At 34.2% G+C, this 23,360-nt stretch overlaps 1 protein-coding gene across 7 annotated transcripts in view; it reads left to right on the forward strand.

Annotated features, from left to right (window-relative positions):
• The window catches only part of MSR1 (macrophage scavenger receptor 1), an 80,079-nt gene that overhangs the window by 8,349 nt on the left and 48,370 nt on the right, over window positions 1–23,360 (forward strand). For 3 of the 7 annotated variants that reach the window (XM_041753653.1, XM_041753660.1, XM_041753654.1), the window contains exons 3-7: window positions 672–847; window positions 3,506–3,612; window positions 6,282–6,395; window positions 12,064–12,476; window positions 17,407–17,593. In XM_041753653.1, the coding sequence (XP_041609587.1) occupies window positions 819–847; window positions 3,506–3,612; window positions 6,282–6,395; window positions 12,064–12,476; window positions 17,407–17,593 (850 nt within the window). In that variant the 5' untranslated portion in view covers window positions 672–818. Of the gene's footprint in view, window positions 1–671; window positions 848–3,156; window positions 3,206–3,505; window positions 3,613–6,281; window positions 6,396–12,063; window positions 12,477–17,406; window positions 17,594–23,360 lie in introns of all 7 variants that reach the window. The other 4 variants (XM_041753656.1, XM_041753658.1, XM_041753659.1 and 1 more) reach the window with 3 other exon arrangements.

The raw sequence follows: 23,360 nt of genomic DNA on the forward strand, positions 1-23,360 counted from the left end.
GTATCCTAATATCTATTTTTTGTTTGTCTGTTTTCATGGTGTAGCATCTAGCATTCTAGAGCCACCTTAAAAAAAAAAAAAAAGTAGAATTCTTTCTATCTCCCAAGTAAACTCCTTTAACCCATGGCTTCTAAATTACAAATTTAGTTGAAAGAACATGTGGAGCTTCTAAACAAGTATATGGATAAAAATAGCATTCATCCTGCTTTATTGAAGCCAAGATTAGATCAGTAGATTGCCATTATGGATTTGCCACTTTCTTTCTTTAAAATAATAAAATGTTTAAGTTTTCTGTAAGAAGCATCTGTATAGATTTAGCAGTTGTCATATCATATATGTATACATAAACACACAGGGAATGATTTGAGAGATATCTCCAAAAACAATTCGAGGAATCTGTATTGTTGCTGAAGTTCACAAAGATACTTTTTTCATGAAAGCAAATCTTCATTAAAAACATGTTAACAGATTGCTCAAATATTGTAGCGAGAGAGAGAGAGAGAGAGATAGCTCCCAACCTTCCATCCATGTTGGGGATTTATGTTGAAGAGTGGTTCTCAAAGAGAAATAGGTATTTGGAATTGTGTGGGTGGGGATAAAGTTTTTGCCGTTTTTTTTTTGTTGTTGTTGTTGTTGTTTTGTTTTGTTTTTTGTTTTTTGTTTTTTGCTAGGGAAGCAGTAACATAAGGACTGAAAGACGTTATTGACACTTGAGGGTGGCAACCAGGAATGATACACATTCTCCACAACAAAGATACTCCTTCAAAAAAAGGAGCTTTCCCAGCCATGGTGTTAGTAATGCTTCCCTGAGAACTACAATGAGATGCTGTCAACTGGATCTGACAAAGTAAAAATGGGTGCTAATAAGGAAAAAGCTAGAGTGAATGGTAGTGTGTCAACAGCATGACATAGTCACCCAGTCCTAACATTTGGTTCAGTTCAAGGAAACTACCAGAAATGTAAGAATACAGACTACAAAAAAACAATAAAGAAGAAAGAAAGAGGAAGGAAGGAAGGAAGGAAGGAAGGAAGGAAGGAAGGAAGGAAGGAAGGAAGGAAAAAGAAAGAGAGAGAGAGAAGGGAAGGAAGGACAGAAGGAAGGGAGGAAAGGAGAAAAGAAAGGAAGGAAGAAAGGAAGGCTAGATCTGAGTCATGGGCACAACTCATTTGCCAGGAAGTTATTTATTAGAAGCACATCCTTTTGGTCACAGTATCTACAAATATCCATCTTGTTTAAAAACCAAAAACAAAACTAATATATGACAATATCTTATTAAAAAAGTCTAGTCCATTCATTTAGCAAATATATATTAAATATATTCTTTATTACAAGTTGCTTTAGATCCTGCTAATTGATGAATGAAAACAGACATGGTCCATCCTCTTATGTCATTCAAGGTCTAGAGAGATTATCAGATTCAACAGGTTTCATCTTTTTTACAAAAATATTACCATCTAGAAGACTAATAATATGAGATCTTTCCTTTCATTTATGTGAAAATGGAGTTATAGTATCACAAATATTAGAACAAAAGCCATGGTCATGCCCAAGGACGAGGGGCCAGTAAACAGCCTGACAGGAAAAGATTTCTGGTTAATAGCAGGCATATATAAACATACACATTATGACCCCATTCTTTTAAAAAATGTTTTTTTAATTCTAGTTAAAATACAGTGTAATATTGGTTTTAGGAGTAGAATTCAGTGGTTCATCACTTACATTCAACACCTAGTGCTTATCACAAGAGTCCTCTTTAATCCCCATCCACCATCTAGCCCATCTCCCACTCACATCCCTCCATCAACCCTCAGTGTGTTCTCAATAAAAGTCTCTTAAGGTTTTGTTCCCCTCATATTTGTGAGCCCATTCTTTATAAACTAAATTAAAAGATAAACAGCTTTGCTACATTAGGCCCAATTACTTTGAACTATAGTTTTAAAATGAATTCAGCTAAGCTTTCTCATCATGTTAGTTTTTAAAATTGTTTGTTTGTTTTGCTTGCCAAGTAAAGCTATCATCCAAATCAAATAATAGAATAAATTTAAAAGGGGGAGATAGGGGAGTTTGCAACTGAATTATCCAATATCCAATTTGGTTTCCTATAATGGTCAATTTTCCCAGATAATTATTTCTTTCTTTTACTTTATCTCTGAGTATGAAAAGAAGATCTAAGTCCTTTACCTTCCCCCTCTGTCCCCTTTCTCCACAGTAGCCAAATCATTTAAAGACAGTCCTTGGTCAGATCAAAGGATTTACAGGAACTACAACCAATCCATAGAATGATGTATATACAAAGATTGTCATTGCAAACTGCAAAATAAAGAATCGCCTTGGTAATATTTAAAAAGAAATATATTGACAGTTCAGTCACATCCTAACTGCTCAATACCTCTCCCCAAAGCAGGATGAATGTTTGCATAGGAATGATTGTCCTCCATTTCCTGGATGTGAGTTTGGTGTCCTAGAGTTGCCTGTGCACTCAGTTAAAACCTCAGCTGTACTGAATCCCTAACTCAGCATTAGAGAAAATAAGAAACGATCAGAAGATGTCGACTTTATGCTAAATTTATCAATCAAATGAACTGAACTGTTTCCAAGAAAAAGTCATACATTTTTTTTTCACTGAAAAATGTTTTTAAAATGTGGTCCTCAGACTGCTGGCAGTTTGCATCATTAAGAGAACTTGTTGGAATTGCAAATTCTTGACCCCTACCTTAAATAGCAGAAACTCGGGGTGAGGCCCATCAATCAAGCCTCTCAAATAATCCTGATGCATCTTAAAGAGATATAGGCATAGATTGTGTCATAGAATATAAATGTGCTCAAAAACTACAAAGACATATTTATGGTGCACTCGATATATAATGAGGGAAGCCCTGAAAGAAAACAATACAAATAAGAAGAGAAAGGAGAGTTAAGTTTTTCCTGTGCTTTAATCTAGTGACTAGACTTTATCTTTCAAAAGTGATAAACAGATGCCTTGGCAAAGGAAAAACTGGCTCATGAAGCTCTGATAAAAGATCACAGGAAATATTTGCTTCAGATTTTGCGTAACTGTTTGTTTTATCCAGAACCTCTAATAAAAGATCACAGGAAATATTTGCTCCAAATGTTGTTCAACTGTTTGTTCTAAGGGAAATTCTTTTTCTTTTCAGCTAAACAGTTGTTTTCTATCACTTCGGAAAAGATTTTTTTTTTTTTAAGGTAAGGAAGTGTTACCTCCCCCTCTCAAAGAACACACATCTATAAACACAGATACACATTTGTCCACAGAAAGATACATGAGTGGATTCCATGTAGGTCTGTCTTTCAATGTTAAAACTTGTGGGTAGATACAATATATTGCTAGATATGGCAGATGGGTAAGGTAAGTTTAAGTAATCAATCATACATGTTCCCTTGCTAAAATTGAATTTGAGTTTTAAATTTCAACTTGAGACATTATGCCAAAGGACCCTCGACCTTTCATGTGTAATGAATATGTTTTTCCCATGTGTCTGATAGAAGTATGGAACCCTGGGATAGGTTTCCCGATCACCAGGATGACCCTGATAACTACTCAGAATCTGTGAAGTTTGATGCTCGTTCAATGACAGCCTTGCTTCCTCTGAGTAAGTAGAAGGGTGGGGTGCCCATGGACTTGTCCTTACAGGTAGTGACACTGTGTAAAATTACAGTCCTGGAACTTACCTTACCTGTGTATGAATGTTAAAATAAGACTTATTGGATAAGTAGGTCTTCTCCTCTTTTCAGGCCAAAGAGAAAATAAACTTAGGTTGGACTAAGGAAGCTTTGTAATAGGTGAAATTGGTCCACAGTATTGATAGAGTCCTCTGATTTCTAGCACCACTAATTAATATCTGAAAATCATGGGTGGTATGTGTTTGTATTAGGCATCTAGGGCTGCTGTAAGAAATCACCAGAAATAGTGTGGCTTCAAACATTTATTCTCTCACAGTTCTAAAGGCCAGAAATCTGAAGTCAAGATGTCAGTAAGGCAGCTCCTTTTCAAGGCTCTAGGGAAGAATCATTACCCTCCTCTTCCTAACTTCTAGTTGCTCCTGCCAATTCTTATTGTTCTTTGGCTTATAAATGCATCACTCCTATCTCTGCCTCCATCTTCACATGGCCGGTCTTCTTCCTGTGGCTTAATGTGTCCTCTACTCTTCTTGTAAGGACACCAACCATTGGCCAAGGGCCCACTTTATTCAGTATGACCTTATCTTAACTTGATTATACCTCCAAAGACCGCATTTCCAAATAAGATCCCATTTACAGGCAACTGGGGTTCAGAAGTCAATAGTATCTCTTGTGTGGAAATAATTCAATCTACAACAGTGTTGAGACAGAGGTTTGCATGGTTACAAGAGCTCAAAAGAATCAGTATTCGGTTATATCTGGATGGGTTCTTTTTAAAAAAAAATATTTACTCATTTAAGAGAGAGAGAGAGAGAAAGAGCACAAGAGAGAGTAGAGAGCACAAATAGGGGGAACAGCAGAGGGAAAAGCAGACTCTCTGCCAAGCAGGGAATCTGACATAGGGCTCAATCCTAGGACCCCAAAACCACGATCCAAGGCAAAGGCAGACACCCAACTGACTGAGCCACCCAGGAGCCCCTGGATGGGGTCTTTTAAGGCAGCAGGACCTAGTTGCGTATAATTCTGCTGAGCTTTAAAGGCTGAATACATTTCACCAAAAGGGTAGAGTGGATGAAAGAGGATCCACAGAAATTTCAGTCAGAGGAAGCAGCATATGCGAGTGACAAGATGGATGAGTTCTTACACAGACAAATCTGAAATACAGACGGTAACCCCAAGGCATAGGGGTATTGCACTCTACACAAACAATAGATGGGAGAGTGTGCGTGGAATTGATGAGACAAAAGGAAAAAAGATCGTAGTAAAAGCTGTTTAAGGTAGAGATGTTGAGAGATTGAGGAGGGAGGACAGAGGCATTGGAGACAGAGAAAAGGCAACAGGAACTTTGGAGAGCTACTTGAAAGGCAGAATGCAGAGGATTTGATTGTAAATTAAAAATGCAGGAGATGGTTGATGAGTTTCAGGCTCATTCACCCTGGCAAAAGGATATCCCATCTTGCTTGTTTTGTGGGTTGTTCTTTTTCTTTTTCCTTAGATCTTTCTCTCTCTTTTTTTTTTTTTAGCTTTTCTGGGTCTTATTTTTGCTTAAAAATTTTCTCTCCTTTTCAATCCTTCGTAGATCATTGTAAAATAATATCTAAACTTTTGTTTTTAAATTGGGAATTTACCACCTTTTTATTGTGCAGTGAAACCAATGGCCATGGGATAAAATTTTTAGAAAAATCTAAGATTTTTTTAAAGTTATTTGAGACAGAGAAAGAGAATGAGAGAGATAATGAGCAGGAAGAAGGGCAGAGGGAGAAGCAGACACACCACTGAATGGGAAGCCTAATGTGGGGCTCGATCCTGGGACACAAAAATCATGATCTGAGCCAAAAGCAAATGCTTAATTGAGCCATCCAGGTGCCCAGCAAAGAAATTTTTAATGGGTGTCTTATTCACCTAATCAGAGAAAATGTCTTTGTCCCCTACTAAGATTCCCATCCACATTGTGTTAACTTTTCTACAATTAGTATCCCATTATGTGAATCACTATTCCCAATAAATGGATAGTATGAAAATATTAATATTTTCTGAAATGCCCATAGGATGGGCTTCATTGATCTATTCCAAAGTTTAGTCAAAATGTGAACACTTTTCTTTCATTTTTTTCATTTTTAAAGTATTCAAATCATAAGAGGTATCTAAATACAGAATTATTGAAATGAAATTGGAAAAGAATTTGCATAATTAACATTGAAAACAGATGTCTCTTTTATCTGATTTAAAGTCTGAAAAAAATCATAATTATATAGTTACTTGAGGAATCTGATTTTTGCTCAGAATATATTCCCACATGAAACAGAATAAAATTTATGTTTGAATATGTTGGCATCATTATTAAAATGTATCCAAAACATATTAAAATTTGTCAGCTAACTAATGCCTCTAAATGAGACAAGTACAAGTATAGAGGACAGTTAACTGTCATAGATGTTTAGTTAAGGAAAATAAATCAGATGTTCATAGTGAGGTCCAGATTGGCTTTTCCTGTGACTGTTCTTTTGCTTCCTCCTGAATAAATGGGGACCAATTTTTTGTTCCATAGGCTTGATAGCAATGATAGAACTGGAGATTACCAAAATGTTAGGTAAGAAGAGTTAAGTTTTCTAACAGTAGGTTGGGGTTTTGTTTTTCTCAGATCCTAAAAATGGCCCTGCCGTTCAAGAGAAACTGAAGTCTCTCAAAGCTGCACTGATTATCCTTTATCTCCTTGTGTTTGTAGTTCTCATACCGATCATCGGAATAATGGCAGGTACGGTATCTAGAGTTTTGAAACTTAGCAACTCATTCTGTGAATTAGTTATTGTAGAAACAAAAGCAAGAGTTCAATCTTTTGTATAGGGGAGACTCACAAGGGAAACGTCATATCACAAAGTGTTCCTCAAATTCATAAATTAAAAAAAGATTCTTCAAAGTTATTTAGTAAAAAAATAAAAAATAGAATAGAGAATGGAAGATCAAGATAAAAATATAGGTATGTTAAGGTGAGATGGAATGGATTAGACCATTCCAAAAAATGTTATCCTCTGGAGTCCTATGTACTTCTAGTGGTGGATCATGAATTTTATAATAAGTATTCCAGTTGCCAATGTAAAGATATAAGCAGGACCATTTACATTCACAATGCCTAAAACAAAACAAAACAACAATAAGAAGACAAGCCAGTTGTTTTTTGGGGGGGGGGGAACCTCTTCTGTTCCTAGTACTGAGAGGAGAAAGAAATATTCTGTAAGTTTTCAAAGAGGAGATCTTGCACAATAATGACCTATATTTCAGGGATATCTCTCAGGAATATGGCCACATGTTTCATAAGGCTATTATTTAAAGCATTTCTAAAAAAAAAAAAAACATTTCTAAAAATAACCTGATGGCATCTCCTCAAAATAAAAAAAGAAAGTTTGATAAAACAACAACTGTGACAGTAGCTGTCACTTTTGGAATTTACTACAGACACTGGCTTATAAGTATTCCACAGATTATCTTAATATACCTTTACAATTGCCCTTGAGCAGACATATACTTATCCTTATTATCCACAAAAGGAAACAGACTATTCAGTAGTAGAGCTGCAGTTGTCACCCATGAGTCTTGACTCCCAACCTCTATGGTCTACTATCTCCCAGTGTAATTGAATTTTTAGAACAAATGTGATTGGCCAATTAAATGCATGCACACACAAACGCACACACACATGCAAAACAGTTTCCATAATTTTAGCCAAGAAAATATTACCACAGGTAAAAATTAATTCCTATTTTGATCATTAAAAAAAATGAAAACAAAAACTAACCACGGCAAACCAAACTGATCAGCCAAGCAAACCAACCACAGCCATCTATGGAAAAGGACCTGATATGTCTGTCATTACACAGCTGACTTCGTGATGAATTGAGATTATTTGTATGTTGTTTATGTATAGCTTTTGTTCATTTGAAATGCACAATTGAAAGATGTTTCATTGCTTGGGATCATTAAATATAAGCCAGTTATAAAATGCTATCACTTTTATATAAACCATGGCCTGCAGAGTCAATGCCAGGAAATGCAACTTATATCTAGCAGATGTGCAAAATGGGCCAATGAAGTCTGGAAAGAATTCAGCATTTTAACAAGTTCAAGGTCTTTGGGCTATTAGAAAATACTACCAAGTTTCCATATTCATTGTTGTGTTGAAATGACTGATCCAAAGTAGTTTTGTTAAAAAAAAAAAAAATAGAATGGAAGAAAGAAAGAAAGGCATTTTGTTTCCTAAAACTATAGCAGGCATCTAGTAAGACTGACAAGAAGTTAAAAATGTTCAAATCTTGTAAGTTCACTTTAGCACTTAAATTCACCAGAACTTGGAATAGATCTCATTGTTTCTGTCACACTTGAATAAACAATTGACAAATCCATTTTCAACTTTAATTAAGTTACAGATCATAATATTTTCCAAAAACAAAACAAAACAAATGCAACACATATCTCTACTTGATATTAAAAAATTACAAATAAAGACAAAATATACCCCAAAAGATAGGAATTACCCTGTTTTGGCAAATATGAATTGATGGATGAAATAAAACGTTGTGCATAAAAACTCCATTTAAATTTAAAATATCTTATATGATGAAAGATACTTCTTTTTTTAAAAAAGAAATATTTTATTTATTTATTCATGAGAGACACAGAGTGAGAGAGAGAGGCAGAGACATAGGCAGAGGGAGAAGCAGGTTCCATGCAGGGATCCTGAGTGTGGGACTCCATCTGGGTCTCCAGGATCACAACCTGGGCCCTGGGCCCAAGGTGACGCTAAACCACTGAGCACCCGGGCTGCCCGATGAAAGGTACTTCTTAATGATAAAAGCTACTCCATATGCTGTCATTTCTTAATGAAACTCCCGTATCTCTATCATAGTAAAACAACATCATAATGTCTCTGTTCAATAAAATACAATCTAGGATTAATGTACATATAATTGTTGCTGAAATACTGAAGACTCTTTAGCTCAAAATAATACAAATTTTTGGCAAGAAAAGATATTAGCAACATGAAGGAGTGAATGTGATCTGTGAAATCAAATATCACTCTCTCCCTGGGGGTTTGCACAAGCCATAAAAGTTTGTCTCCTTTCAAATATGAAATAGAAAAGTCACAAAATGCCATCTTTCCAATGGTAATGAAAGAGATGAACATTTGAAAATCTGAACTCTGGCATTCTTTAGCTAGATTTATGGTACAGAGTTAAACAGTTTTTTTTTTTTTTTTGAAAAGTTAGGATTAAATTAGTTTTCCTATAGGATTTGGGAAAACAAACAGCGTTGTGCTTGTAAATCTGTAAGCAAAATGTAGTCTTTATTGTCAACTTTATGGTGAAGTCCATGTCAGATGGAAGCCTTTGGTCACATGATATTTTGTCAGTTCAAGTCTTTCCTCTCCATCCTGTGAAAAAGATTTGCTTTATCCATATGAAATAAAAACTGTTTCCTGGAAGAGAAAAATTACATGGTTGAGCAATTAGATCACTATGCTTAGTAAAATAAAGTCCGGATACTACAGTAGTCATTGCAATGCCCAATCTCCCCCAGTTTTCTATATTAAACAATATTAATTGTTTATTGAAAATATTGATGCATACAGATAAATAACTCACAGAATTCGAATCCAAAATATTAATAACACAAAAGCTGAAAGTTACCAAATGCTTATATACCTGGAAATAATATAAGCACTTTACATATATTAGCTCATTGAATTATTTGACACCGACTATTAGTATCTATCATACAATTAGTATAATAGAAGCACTGACAGGATAATTTGCCCAAGATCACAGATTAAAAAGGAAAGAGTGAGAATTGCTAACCCAGGCAGTTCCACTCCAGAACCTGGATTCTTACTTTCTACCTAAGAAAACAATAATCATCATGAAAGGAACATTTTTAAGGGACATATTTGAAATAGTTTTGTAAAAATTGTTAGCTTGGATCTCTATAATAGTCAAAATCCTTTCTCAGTTTTACATTTCCAGAATTGCTCAAACAGTGCTCTATACTTACAGGTGCTTAATATATAAATCATAGAATTAAATGCCTGAGTGAGCCTGTCAGTCCAGAACTTGCCCCTCACAATGTAATACATGTGATGAGATTAACTAAAAAATAGACTTTTAAAATCCACTTTATTGATAAAGTAAGAAGTATAAAATAACACAGACTCTGTGGTTTATATAGAAACATTGTCAAGCATTTTATTAACTCAGATAAGCTAATTTTAAAGAATATAACTAGGAAGACATGATATAATGTGGCTTCTTAAAAATTAGGATTTAATCGCATACATAGCTTCATACTTATTCCTCATATAATAATAGCTACAATAGTAGCCATCATCAAACAGTTTAAGTAAAGATGGTGAAGACTGTAAACTAATATCATATCTTTCATGGATAAGGCACTTTAATTTGAATAGAATTTTCCTATGGGCCATCTGTGTGCTATGGGATTTACATGCCGTATCTTATGCATCCTGAACATCACTGTTGGAGGTAGTTACTACCTGTCTTTGAGGAACCTAAGAAGAGAACTTTCCCAAAGTACCCCAGCTAGTAATTGAGGAATGGAACTAGATTCTAGAATCAGGCAGCTTGTTCCTGACTAAACACCAGCCTTTCATTTATATAGCAGGTAACCTTGAACTCAGGGTGGAACTAATTATCTTTTATGTGTTATGTCACTTAATTCTCAAAAATCCATGTGGCTGATAATATTGCCATATCATTTTTTACTAAGAAAACTTACATATCAGGTATAGCTCTTTATGTAGATATATATTTCAAACCATATACAGAAACTCTTTTTATTGCTAAATAATGATCAAATGTGAAAAATCTTAATGCATTCAAAATAAATGAATAAAAGACTGATATATATGTAGATAAAATAATAATATAGATAGATACAGAGGGAGATATGAAAAAAAATCTTAACTATCACTGATCAGTACTAAAATGTTATTTAATATTTTCTTTATTGTGCATAATTATGTGCTCTTTTTATCTGCAAAGCTAATGTTTATGCCTTTCATGATTTGAAGCTCCATACATGTTGCTCTAGATCCTTTCACAAAGTAATTGCCTTTTTTAGAGGACATGTGCCCATTTGGAAATATATATTGGCAGCTCTGTGTATTCCCCCAAATACCATTTAATAAATAGGAAGGAAAGAAGGAAGGAAGGAAGGAAGGAAGGAAGGAAGGAAGGAAGGAAGATCTTTCTTTCTTTCTTTCTTTCTTTCTTTCTTTCTTTCTTTCCTTCCCTTCCTTTCTTCCTTTCTTTCTTTTTTAGGAAATAATTACTTAAAAGATTGTTTATCAAAGCATTGGGTATATTAGTAAAAACAGAACAAATTAAGTGAAGGAGTTTTGTTAAATAAATCTAGTAGATCCATGCAGATAATACATTGGTATTAAAATTATTTTTGTAATAATAACATGCTAGTGAAAAGAGACAGATTTGGTATACATACAACCAAAATGTTGGCATTTAACTCAGGATAGTGAGATTAATGGTAAATTATTTTTTCTTTGTTACCTACCTTTTAAAAGTTTTCATTAGGGATCCCTGGGTGGCGCAGCGGTTTGGCGCCTGCCTTTGGCCCAGGGCGCGATCCTGGAGACCCGGGATCGAATCCCACGTCGGGCTCCCGGTGCATGGAGCCTGCTTCTCCCTCTGCCTGTGTCTCTGCCTCTCTCTCTCTCTCTGTGACTATCATAAATAAAAAAAAAAAGTTTAAAAAAAAAAAAAATAAAAAATAAAAGTTTTCATTATGAATATATATTTTAGAATGGGTAAAGAGAAATATTTTAAAAATAATATTTTTAAAGTGAAAAAAATATTTGCTCAATTTCCTGTCTCACCAATAATAAATTAGGCCTGCATAAACTGAAAATGACAATTCTCTGCCAGCTTAAGTGATTGGATGAGGAAGATGAGCCAACAATTTATTCATATGGTGATAACACTAATACTTATACTTTTACCACATATTGTTTTTGTCACATTATTTATCTTCCTAATAGCTACTGTATTCAACATACTTGCTTCAGATACTGTGTTAAGCATTATCTCATTTTATCCTAACAAACCTGAGGAGTAGGACACAATGCACTTCATAATCATACTGTCAAAGCCAAATACGGTGGTTCCAAAGATGCATATAAGCAGCAATTCAGAAAGAATGACTTGATCCTAGAATAAATTCTAATGTAAAGTGGGAAAAGGAGGCTATCTTCCTTTCTATAATGTGTGTCATGTGGTTCACACATTGTATATTTAAAATAAGTACCCAGTTTAGGACAGCATTCAAAATGTTAGAATGGAATGGTATATGTATTTAAGGACACAGGCCATGACTCTGTTTATTTTTACTTAAATATACAGCACAGCTCCTGAAGTGGGAAATGAAGAATTGCACAGTTGATCCAATTAATGCAAATGATATATCTCAAAGTCTCACAGGAAAAGGAAATGACAGTGAAGATGAGATGAGATTTCAAGAAGTTGTTATGGAACAAATGAGCAACATGGAGAAGAGAATCCAATACATTTCAGATACAGAAGCCAATCTCATAGATTCAGAGCATTTCCAAAATTTTAGTCTGGTGACTGATCAAAGATTTAATGATGTTCTTCTCCAGCTGAGTACCTTGGTTTCCTCAGTTCGGGGACATGGAAACATGATAGATGAAATCTCCAAGTCGTTAATAAATCTGAATACCACATTGCTTGATTTGCAGCTCAATATCAAAACACTGAATGACAAAGTCCAAGACAATACATTTAAACAGCAAGAGGTAAGAGTTTTTGTATTAGAAGGGTCATATGCTGGATTAAATCCAATATAGATCTTGTCTACTCAGCTAGTTCAAGAAAACAAAATTTGCAAACCCCATTTCAACACATCATCCGACTTACTCTGATTCCTCTGGCAATCTTACCAGAAGGTTTTACGTGGATTTACCTACTGTCTTCTCCAGATTCCCAACAAAATGGGGAATTTTTTCCATTGGATATAGACTCTCTTAAAGTATTTTAATTATATAAATCCTTTTATAGTACCTTTTAAGACGCATCTAAGCCAATTATGATTTTTAGATTATCTTAGTAGGTACTCTGTATTTGTAAATTTTACAACAGGCCCAAATTTCTTTATCATCAAAGAAATGGAAACCTTATTTACAGTAATAACATCAAAATCAACATTTTAAAATAGTTTATTTCATCATTCCCAAGAAGTATACATAAGTTTTAATGTGTAAAGACAACTTTAAAGAATTAAATTTAAAAAAAAAAAAGAATTAAATTTTGAATAATATATACATTTTATTTTTATCATAGACTCAAATACACAAGAAAGCAAGCAATGTTTAAACCAACTTGCCAGCAAGTTTCATTGTAGGGCCAGATGTAAACATTTTAGACTTTGGGGACTACAAGGTTTCCCTTGGGACTACTCACCTCTGCCATTGTAGTATAAAAGCAGCCATGGACAATATGTAGACAGACAAGGAAAGCTGTGATCTAGTTATTTACAAAAACAGACTTCAGCCCATGGACCATAATTTTCTCACCTCTGCTATAGACTATTCTGTGGCCAACTGGCTGGATTACCTTGTACTGATGAGAAAGAAATTAAGAAGCAAATCCCTTATTTTGAAATTGTATTGTTGTTGTTGTTAAATAATTATAGCTATTCCATACCATAAAAAATAAGCACAACTAAAATTTAACTACTCTTGTGAAACAACAATCTTTGTATTATCAAATATCTGAGACCTAAGATCATAATTAACATGAAGCCTATAAAATGTCCACTATTAGCTAAGCAACATTGGCATCTTGGTAGTAGAATTTAATTTGAATAACTCATTTTTGATTAAGGAAATTGCTTTCTATATGGAGACAGTATTAACGGTAGTGATTTTTGAAAAAGAATGTCACTTACTAATAATAAACCTCTAAAATTATAACATCAGGTAAAAACCAACTAAACTATTGACTAGACAAAACAGGGTAAGAAGGAATAGTGTACATCCTTTATTTGTAAGGTACAATCACTCAGAACTTTTGAATTTCACATGATCCTGGTTTTAAGATATCAGAAGACAATGGCATGGCTATATGAATATGGGGATTTGTTGTAAATGTCATCCCAACACCAGCCTTGATATTCTGTGTTTATTCCAGGTCACCTATTCCAAAATCTGACTGTTTCCCACACTATTAACAAGTATCTAAGTATATCAATTACTATTGGAATACCAAAGACTTAAGCTATGGAAGGGTAGAGAGATTCACAAAATAGTAAGTGTCAACAGGGCAGAAGAATATGGAAGACAGATAAATAAAATTTCAGTTATAAAAGTAATAACTGATTAGGTAGGAAGGAAAGAAGGGAGAAGAAATATCATTTTATGTAAAAACAGAAGAGCAGTGAGACAGGGTGAGGAGAGAGCGAGAGAAGATGGGCCAGATGGGAAGACAGGATGTATTTGGTATTGCTAATGCTCTAGAGTCAGTAGAGACTATAGGATATCTATGAGCTCACATCAAGAGTTGAAACTAAATTGGAAACTATTTGGAAGAATAGTTCAGTAGAAATCCTGAACATGTTTGAAGTGATAATTATTGTAAATAATCAAAATATGATAATCAGTGAATTGTTTGAATTTGGATAGATTGCACTCATGTTTTGGAGGGGGTCCCAGCATTAGAAATGAAAGTACAAGGGAATGGAGGGACTTCCAAAGCTATTTTTTTTTAGGCAGTAATCACTTGTAGAGATTTAGAAACCAGGTCAGTACTAGTGTATGTGCATGGATGTGTGTGTGTGTGTGCATACACACATGTGCTCATTGAAAACAATATTCAGACTCTCATCCCCATTGCTTAAACAAATTTATTCATCTTTGAATCTCTAGCCCATTGCAAGAATAAGTAAATTAAGTGAATGCCTGAATCAGTAAATGTTGTCTGAGGGAAAGGCTTATAAGTGATACCAGCATGATGCCTATCAAGGACAGACCAAACATCAGTTTGAGGGAAAAAAGTACACTAGCACAAAAGAAAAGAGAGAGGTGAGAATTCATCATGTCCATTGTTCATAGAAAGGACTGTAAGACTGCAAGATTAAATGCCAGTTTCCAGCAGGGCTCCTGATGGTAGAGTATGTACAGTGTGTATGGATGCCAAATAGACTTTAAAAAAAGTGAACTTTCCCTCTTCCCAATAAAAATCACTTCAAGTGAAATCTGGGTAATATGAGCCCCATATGCAGTTTTCAAAAAAGGGAATAAAAAGGCAGCTTCAGCTTTGTGTATGAAAAACATGGGCAAGTCCTGGTTTTTTGGTAGCGAAATCAACTACTAGTCCCCTGCCCTCTGTTATGTGGATATCTGGAACTACCTAATATACCGGAAGCAATCTGTAGCCACTCAAATGAAGTTGAGCATAATTTTTATGTTGCTGTGCTTTACAAACACCCATGCTCACATCCATGCTTTATACATGTTTTTCCAAATTGTACTTATTTTAAATGTTATATGAGTCTCAGGTGTACAATATAGTGATTTGACGTTCTATACATTGACTCAGTACTCACCACAATAAATGTAGTCACCATCTGTCTCCATACATTATCACAATGTTACTGACTATATTCCCTGTACTATACCTTTCATTATCATGACTTATATCATATTGTATGGAAAATGCCAAATAGCCAAGGAAGGAGGAGACAGAGTAGAGATAACAGAATAGGGTTTGGATGGGGGAAGGCACAGTTAGAACAGTAAAAACTCATAAGGTTCTCTGCTTGAGTGGAGTGCCACTGAAGAGGAAAATCTAGATATCTGTTCATTTCTTTTCAAAGACTCTACACCCTGACTTGCCTTGCCCCCCTTCACCTCAACTTGTCCAGTCCAGCCAAGGCAAGTGTAATATTCTCTTTGTACCTAGATTAGGGAGCAAAATGCCCTGGCTTATTTCTATCTGCCAGTGGGAAATGAGAAGATATCAGCAGTTAAGCAGAAATGTCCTTGTAAAAGTTGATAGCATACCGTGAAGACAGAATATGCAATAAAGGTAGAACAGAGCAGGGCACCTGGGAGGCTCAGTGGTTGAGCATCTGCCTTTGGCTCGGGTCATAATATCGGGCTTCTGGGATCGAGTCCTGTATCACGCTCCCCTGCAGGGAGCCTCCTTCTCCCTCTGCCCATGTCTCTGCCTCTCTTTGTGTCACTCATGAACAAACAAATAAAATCTTTAATAAAAAAAAAAAAAAGATTAGAACGGAGGGACAGAAAATGTAACCAGAATGGAAGAGGTTTCCTACATCAGAAACAGACCAACACCCAAAGGAAAACCAAGCCAAAGTCTTGAAAGGAAAAGTAATAAAAACAAACATTGTCAAAAACTTTATGACTGTATACTTAGCTTCATCATAATTTGAAAAGCAAAGTAAGTAGAATGACTTTATATATTTACTCTTAACTCTGCAAACTTAAATATATTGAAGGTTTGAGCATTTGAGCACAAAAATAGGCACTGATATATAGTTAGTAAGATTTTAAAAAATAGTGCCATATATTTGGGGGCACTGCAGCAGTACTGAACAAAAAGTTGAATATTTAGTTCCTCTGATTGGATCTGCTTCCAGGAAGCTGTCCTCTAGAAGCACTTGTACAGATATGTTAATATATATGCAATGTTGTAGCATTGCTTTAAAGATGTAAAAAAAAAAAAGTATGCAGCTAAAACTGAAATCTCTAGGAATCTTAAATTATGAAAAATACATAAATATAATTCCACTAAGTTACTGAAAATAAGGCAGTCTCTAAATATTTTCATAGGTAAATATCCTTAATATATTATTGAGTGGAAAATGAAAGCATTATGATCTTTTCTGTTCACAATCTATGTATGCTTGTATGTATATAAATACACACAAAATATATATGTATATGAAAACATAAAGTAATAATGAAATTTCACAGAATTAGTAAAAACTGAAAGTAAGAGGGGCAGCTAGATCTCCCTTCGGCTCAGGTTGTAATCCCAGGATGCTGAGATTGGCCTGCTTCAGGCTCCCTGCTCAGTGGGGGGTGTGCGTCTCCCTTTCCTGCTGCCCCCCTCCCCCATGCTCCTGCTCTCTCTCGCTCTCATTCTCTCTCTCTCTCTCAAATAAATAATTTTTTTAAGAAAAATTAAAAGTAAGACATTAAATTCTAATTGAGAGTTTACTGAATGTGAAAACTATCCTGAAATATTTATCATTACCACTGAGAATAATGACATTAAACTTTATTATTCCTATAAAACAGTTTAATATATAAATTCTATCAAATTCACATATTGGAATATGTAGCTACTCTAATTTCACTACAAAAAAATTTCAATTTTGATAAATTAAGAATCCTACAATTTTTTTATTTCCTTTTTAGCATTTTGACATCTATATATTTAGGAATTGAAGAATACCCTAGGTATATTTGACTAATTTTGAAGGAACAGGGTGTGTAACAATTCAGCCATTCAGTTAAAAGAGGAAATACTTCAAAACCAAAAACTTACTGTTTCAAGACTGTTCTCTAACTTCCATATTTTTATTCTGTAATATTCTGTAATTTTGCTTTTGAAAAACCCGGCTTCAAGGGTTTCTTAAACTTACATATTTTATAATTATGTGTGTAATAAAAATTGTGGGTGCTTGCTTATGTTTCACAGGACATGAGTAGATTAGAAGAGCATCTGTACAATGCATCAGCAGAAATTATGTCTATGAAAGAAAAACAAGTGAATTTGGAACAGGAAATAAAAGGAGAAGTGAAACTACTGAATAACATCACTAATGATCTCAGACTGAAAGATTGGGAACACTCTCAGACGTTGAAAAATATCACTTTAATTCAAGGTAAAATATTTTCTCATTCCTCCAGAAAACAATATATTAAAATATACTGTTATGTGCAGAGTTGGCATTTGAAATCTTGTGGTGTAAAATAGTTCTTGAGCATACAAATGTCCAGAGAGAGGAATTTTGAATCTTATCAAGATATGGCAAGATAACAGTATCATGGTATTCTTTAATGGAAAGTGATTTTAAAAAATATCTTTAAGGTCTTATGAGTCATTGTTTAAAATACTCAATAGTAATGTACATGAATAGAAGTTTTCTGTAAGACATCAAATTCTCTACCTATCCACAAATCAATCTTGTTAATTCTTTTTTTCAAAACTTCCAGATGCTTTATTTCTTACCTGACTGTAGTATTAGTTAGAAAGGTCTTTGAACTCTATAGTATAACAAAATGATAATAAATTTGCCAAGTTTCTTCTTTAGTCCATGTTGATGAACCATGGTAATTTAATATACACATCATATATATTTTTTCTCTAGCTTTTATTTCCATTTTATTATTTTTTTCTTTTTAAAGATTTTATTTATTTATTCATGAGAGACACAGAGAGGGAGGCAGGCAGAGGCATAGGCAGAGGGAGAAGCAGGCTCCATGCAGGGAGCCTGATGTGGACTCGATCCTGGAACTGTGGGATCACTCCCTGAGCCGAAGGCAGATGCTCAACCACTGAGCCACTCAGGCATCGCTTTTATTTCCATTTTAAATATTTTCTCATATTTTACATTGTTTTAGGCTTGTCTTATATAAAGAACACATTTATTGATTGATTGATTTAAAAAAAATTTTTTAAGATTTTAATTCTAAGTAACCTCTATACCCAACATGGGGCTCAAACTCACAACCCTGAGATCAAGAGTTGCAGATCAAGAGCCAGCCAGGCACCCTAAGAACACTTTTTTTAAAATGTGCAATCTAGCCATTTCTTTTCACCCTACTTATTTCTACCATCTTATTTTGTGCTGTTTTTGTCCAGTTTTATGTTCTGTTTGCTTTCCTTTCTTGTCCACTTTTGGATTGATTAAGATTTTTCTCATTGAATTTTTCCTTCTGCCAAAGGCACCAAAAAGATTTTGAAGACTTTCTAATCTATTTCTATTTTGTTGATGATTGTCCTTGAACTTTATCTAACAAAGTCTAAAGTTGATCAATATCTTTACCTTGATCCCAAATATACAGAGAACTTAAAAATTTGTCTAATGACTCCTTTCCCTGATCTTCTGTTTTTGAGTATACTTTATTCTGTTTCTGTAGTTTTTTAAAAAAAACAAGAGTCAGTATTATTTTTCTTACATTATATAGACCACATTAAAATTTGTACATAGATTCAATTTTCCTTTTTTCTAAATGCACCTCAGACATCACTTCTGGGATCATTTTCCTTCTTCCTAAAGTATATCTCTTGGAGGTTCATTTAGTGAAAGTCCAAAAGGTAAGACCTTTTGATTTCATTTTCTCTATTTTTGTCCTTGCTGTTTAAAATTGTTCTACTACATACGTATTTCTTAGGTTGACAGCTATTCTGGTTATTTCTATCAGTATTTTGAAGATATTTCCCTGGCTTTTGGCTTTTCTTGCTGTTTTAAAAATGACTGCCAATCTGCTTGTCATTCTTCTTATCTTTATTACCTGCAATTTCACAAATTGTGTTTTTATATTGATAATTTATTCATTTTGCTTTTTTACTTCTTATATTTGTAGATCTAAATCCTTCATAAATACAGGAAAGTTGTCAGGTTCAGTCTCTCTGAATTCTGTTTCTTTACAACTGTCTCCATTCTTTCTTCTGTAATTCAAATTAAATTAATCTTAGATCCTCTTATTCTAGCTTCCATGTCTGTTAAACTCTGATTTATAATTTTAATATTTTTATTGGATTAATAATAAATAGAAATCCATGAGATTTTTTTATTATATAACACTAGGGAGCAATATTTTAAGTCTGCTATCCAAGTATTAACAAGAAAAAAAATTTAAAACAAGTCCCAAAAATTATATATAGTGCAATTTTTGTTCCTAATTATCACAGTTTAGCAAAAGCAAGTAGCGTGTTTTTATAGCTACAGACATATGTAATTAGAATGGTGGCTTTTAAAGTGCAGAAAATTGGGTGAGAAATATAAAATTCAGGTTAATGTTTACCCCTAAAAAGGAAGAGATGAATGGGATTGGGGAGCACCTAAATAGAGACCTATTTCATGGTTTGTGACATTGCAGAGGTATTCTCTTCATTATTGTTCTTTACATCTTACTTACATGGAATATGTTGCATGTATTTTTAAATTATTACATTAAAACAGATGATAAAGAAAAATTTGAATTAATCAGCATTCCCTCTAACAATTAGACAACTCCATTTTGGATTTCAAATAAATACCCACAATTTTATACATCCAAAACCAAACTCTTAATTCTTGAGCATCCTACCCCATTTACTCCCCCAATCTGTTGCTTACTCAGCCTTGTATATCAGCCAAATCATTATCCAGCTAGTTACCCACTAGATCTCGGAAACTGCCTTTAATGTCTTTCCATCACTTCCTCCATCCTATCCATCTATGAGTCCTGTTAATTCTTCTTGCACACAATATGTCAAATAAAACCACTTCTCACTATTTCCTCTGCTACTACTCTGATTCAAGCAACTATACTTGTCTGATGCACTACATCTACTTCTTATTTGTTCTCCTTGATTCGACTTTTAACTCATTCTACGTTATAAAGAGCAAAAGAGTGGTATTTTAAGAAGTTTGTAAATGTTTTAGCTCTCCTGCTTAAGCCTATCCAGTATTTTTGCCATTGACTTGGAATAAATCTAAATTCCTACCTAGTCTGGAACCCATCTACTAACCTGCTCTCATTTTCCCATTTCCCCTCTGGCATTCCCTCTGTCTAGCTTGGAAATCTGGAAAAATGAAAGTGAAACAAAAGTATAAATGACTAGGGAGGAAGTGTTAGTTTCATGTCTTACTGTCTATAATGTGCACTGCACTCTCACCTTCTCTCTTGAAATGTTCTCTTAAAAGTCCACTCCTTCTTGGATGCACTCAAAAATACCTTTTTAGAGGTCAATTTTTCCTCCACCATCCCTCTATGTCATCGTTTACTTTAACTTCCTCACAATACTTAGCACTTCATGAAATTGTTCCATATCTACATTGTCTCATTTGTTTAGCATACATCTTCTCTAATAGCATGTGAGTTCCCTGAGGTGGGGTTTCTCCTCTCTCCTCTCTCTCTCTCTGCCCAGCACCTGTTAGAGTGCCTGCTATATAGTGGGTGAGCAAATATATATATGTTGAATAAATAAGTGAAACTAGCACTTTCTTTTTATTGAGTCATGCTTTGTAATGACAGGGTCATTTTTCCAGATTTCCAACATAAGAATTTTAATTGTTTTTATTCTTTCTTCCAAGACTACTGTTAGTTCTTAGGTTCTATATTCTCTATCCCCTTATTGCTTCTTTACATTCTTGTGTAAACTTTTCTTACCACTGCTCTACCAGACTATTATTGGAAAAGTCTCCCAATCATTTCCTTCCTTGTTTTTTTTTTTCTTTCAGACTGTAATCCTATCTGCACTCTTGTGAAAATCCAGTCCTCCTAAAGAGAAACCCTAGATTATAAGCCTATCACTTCCTCATTCTACATTTCTCTGTGTGGCACTCGGAACCTTCCATAATGTATCTTTTAACCACTTTTAAATACCTAATTCCTTCCATTTTCTCTTTTTAATGCCAAATACTTCAAGTGATTTAACTGTGATTCTAACATATCCAGTACTTTTGACATCCTACCTCATGCCTTGCCTTCACTTGAAATACCTTCTCTTCTACTTCTATCTAAAAATGCCGTATCTCTCATTTAATGTCCAACTAACGTGAATACTTCTCTAGTTCCATCAGAGTTATACTCTTTCTGACATTTATGTCTTGCTTAATATTGTACACTAGGTATTCTTTAGTAAGAGAAATTTTCACATGATAGTCATATCTAGAAGTATCTCACATTGTCTTCTAGTGCAGTGTTACCTCTTCTTGAAAACAATACATCCCTTAACATTAGGGGCTATTTTTTATATTCTCTACTACATCTAGGCATAAAACAAATTTTTAATAAATACTTGTGAAACTATAACCCAAGAAAAACAAATCATACAAATTAATGAGTGCCTTATCATTTTTTGGTTGTAGGATTAGCCATCTTTGTGTCCCCTGTTTTGATATTAACGATTGCTAAGTAATCATGAAGATAAAGGAGACAACAATTCATTCCAGGAATAATGGAAAAACAGATGTCAGAAATGAAGTCAGTTAAGTTTGGAATAGGATAGCCTAGAATGTCAGGAAAGAAGGGGTCTAGTTCTGGTTTTAACCAACTAGCGTTAAGACCTTGGACAATTTACACTCTCTGATCCCTCTATATGTATGTTTGACTAAGAAATCTTTAAGTCTTTTTCCAGATTTAAAGGTATCTAAGACAACAAGCATGAAAAGTAAAAAAAAAAAAAAAAAAAAAAAAGAGAGAGAGAGAGAGAGAGAGAGAGAGGCAGGTTTAAGCAGCAATAGCCTAGAAGATTTGGTAGATTTTTATGATGACAAGGAAAGATTAAGAATGAAGTAGAAAATGTATGATCACCATGAATAGGACACAGAGAAGCATAGCTCTGGAAATTTAGGCAGATATTATTAGTTCTTTGGTATCATCTGAGGATTTTAAATGATAGGATATGCCTAGGTTTGCTTTTCTAGTGAACTACGTAATTTTTATCTCTGATATTTATGGTTACTGAGTATTCTAAATTAGTTCTTTTTTGTGGCTATGTAGAAATCTCAGTTTCCTACTAAGCTTTCTTTAAAAAATCATAGAGAGGGATCTAAGTAGTGGATTTTGTATGTGTGTTTTATAGAGGGAATTGTCCATGGCAAATTATTGCTGTAGCATTTACGAATTATCCCTGTAACTTTGCAGTTAGAAGGTATTAAATTTGAAGAAAAATAGTGTGAATTCTTAAGGCTTGATAGTAATTCAGAACAAAGAAGGTGACTGCAAAGACACCAAGTCTCCTGACTTTAAGTTTTTCATTTTTTCTTCTATAACATAGCAGAATAGATAGCTATATTTCTATATATAGTTGATGGAGGTACTATTTTTTTTAAAAGCTGGAACTGCAGGAAATATGAGGGTGAAATTGACACAATACATTCAAGCCAGATAAAAATCTCTAGCCCGGTCCAAGTAAGTACAGGATGATTAGGATGTGACCTACAACAGGCACGGAGAGGACACCACTTTTAGAAGGTAGCATGATAGCATCATGTTGACCGTGTTCTCAAAAGTTCTACACACAAAACCAAGAGAAAACTGGTTTATGATCTGTGTACTTCTATCCCCCCAAAATATGTAAAAGACACTAAAAATATTTATTGAGATATTTGCCAGATTTTGTTCTAGGCAGTAGAAGAGATACAACAATGTATAAAAATGAAACATAATAAGTGAGATTAATGTTGCATGAAGAATAAAATAACAATAAAAATGTAATAGCAAACACACCTAGTTAGAGTTCTGTAAGGCATACCTGGTTTTCTTACTCTGGGATTTAGAAACCTGGTATCAGGATTTTATATGAAAATACAGAGAGGGATCTTACTCAGATTTATATAAAATAATGCATGTATTTGTTATGATTGAAATTACTTCTCCAACATTAGAGCTATAGGCAGTTATTCTACAGAGTTACCTGCAAAATAATTGAAAGGG

This window comes from Vulpes lagopus, chromosome 4, assembly GCF_018345385.1.
Source record: "Vulpes lagopus strain Blue_001 chromosome 4, ASM1834538v1, whole genome shotgun sequence".
Lineage (NCBI taxonomy): Eukaryota > Metazoa > Chordata > Mammalia > Carnivora > Canidae > Vulpes > Vulpes lagopus.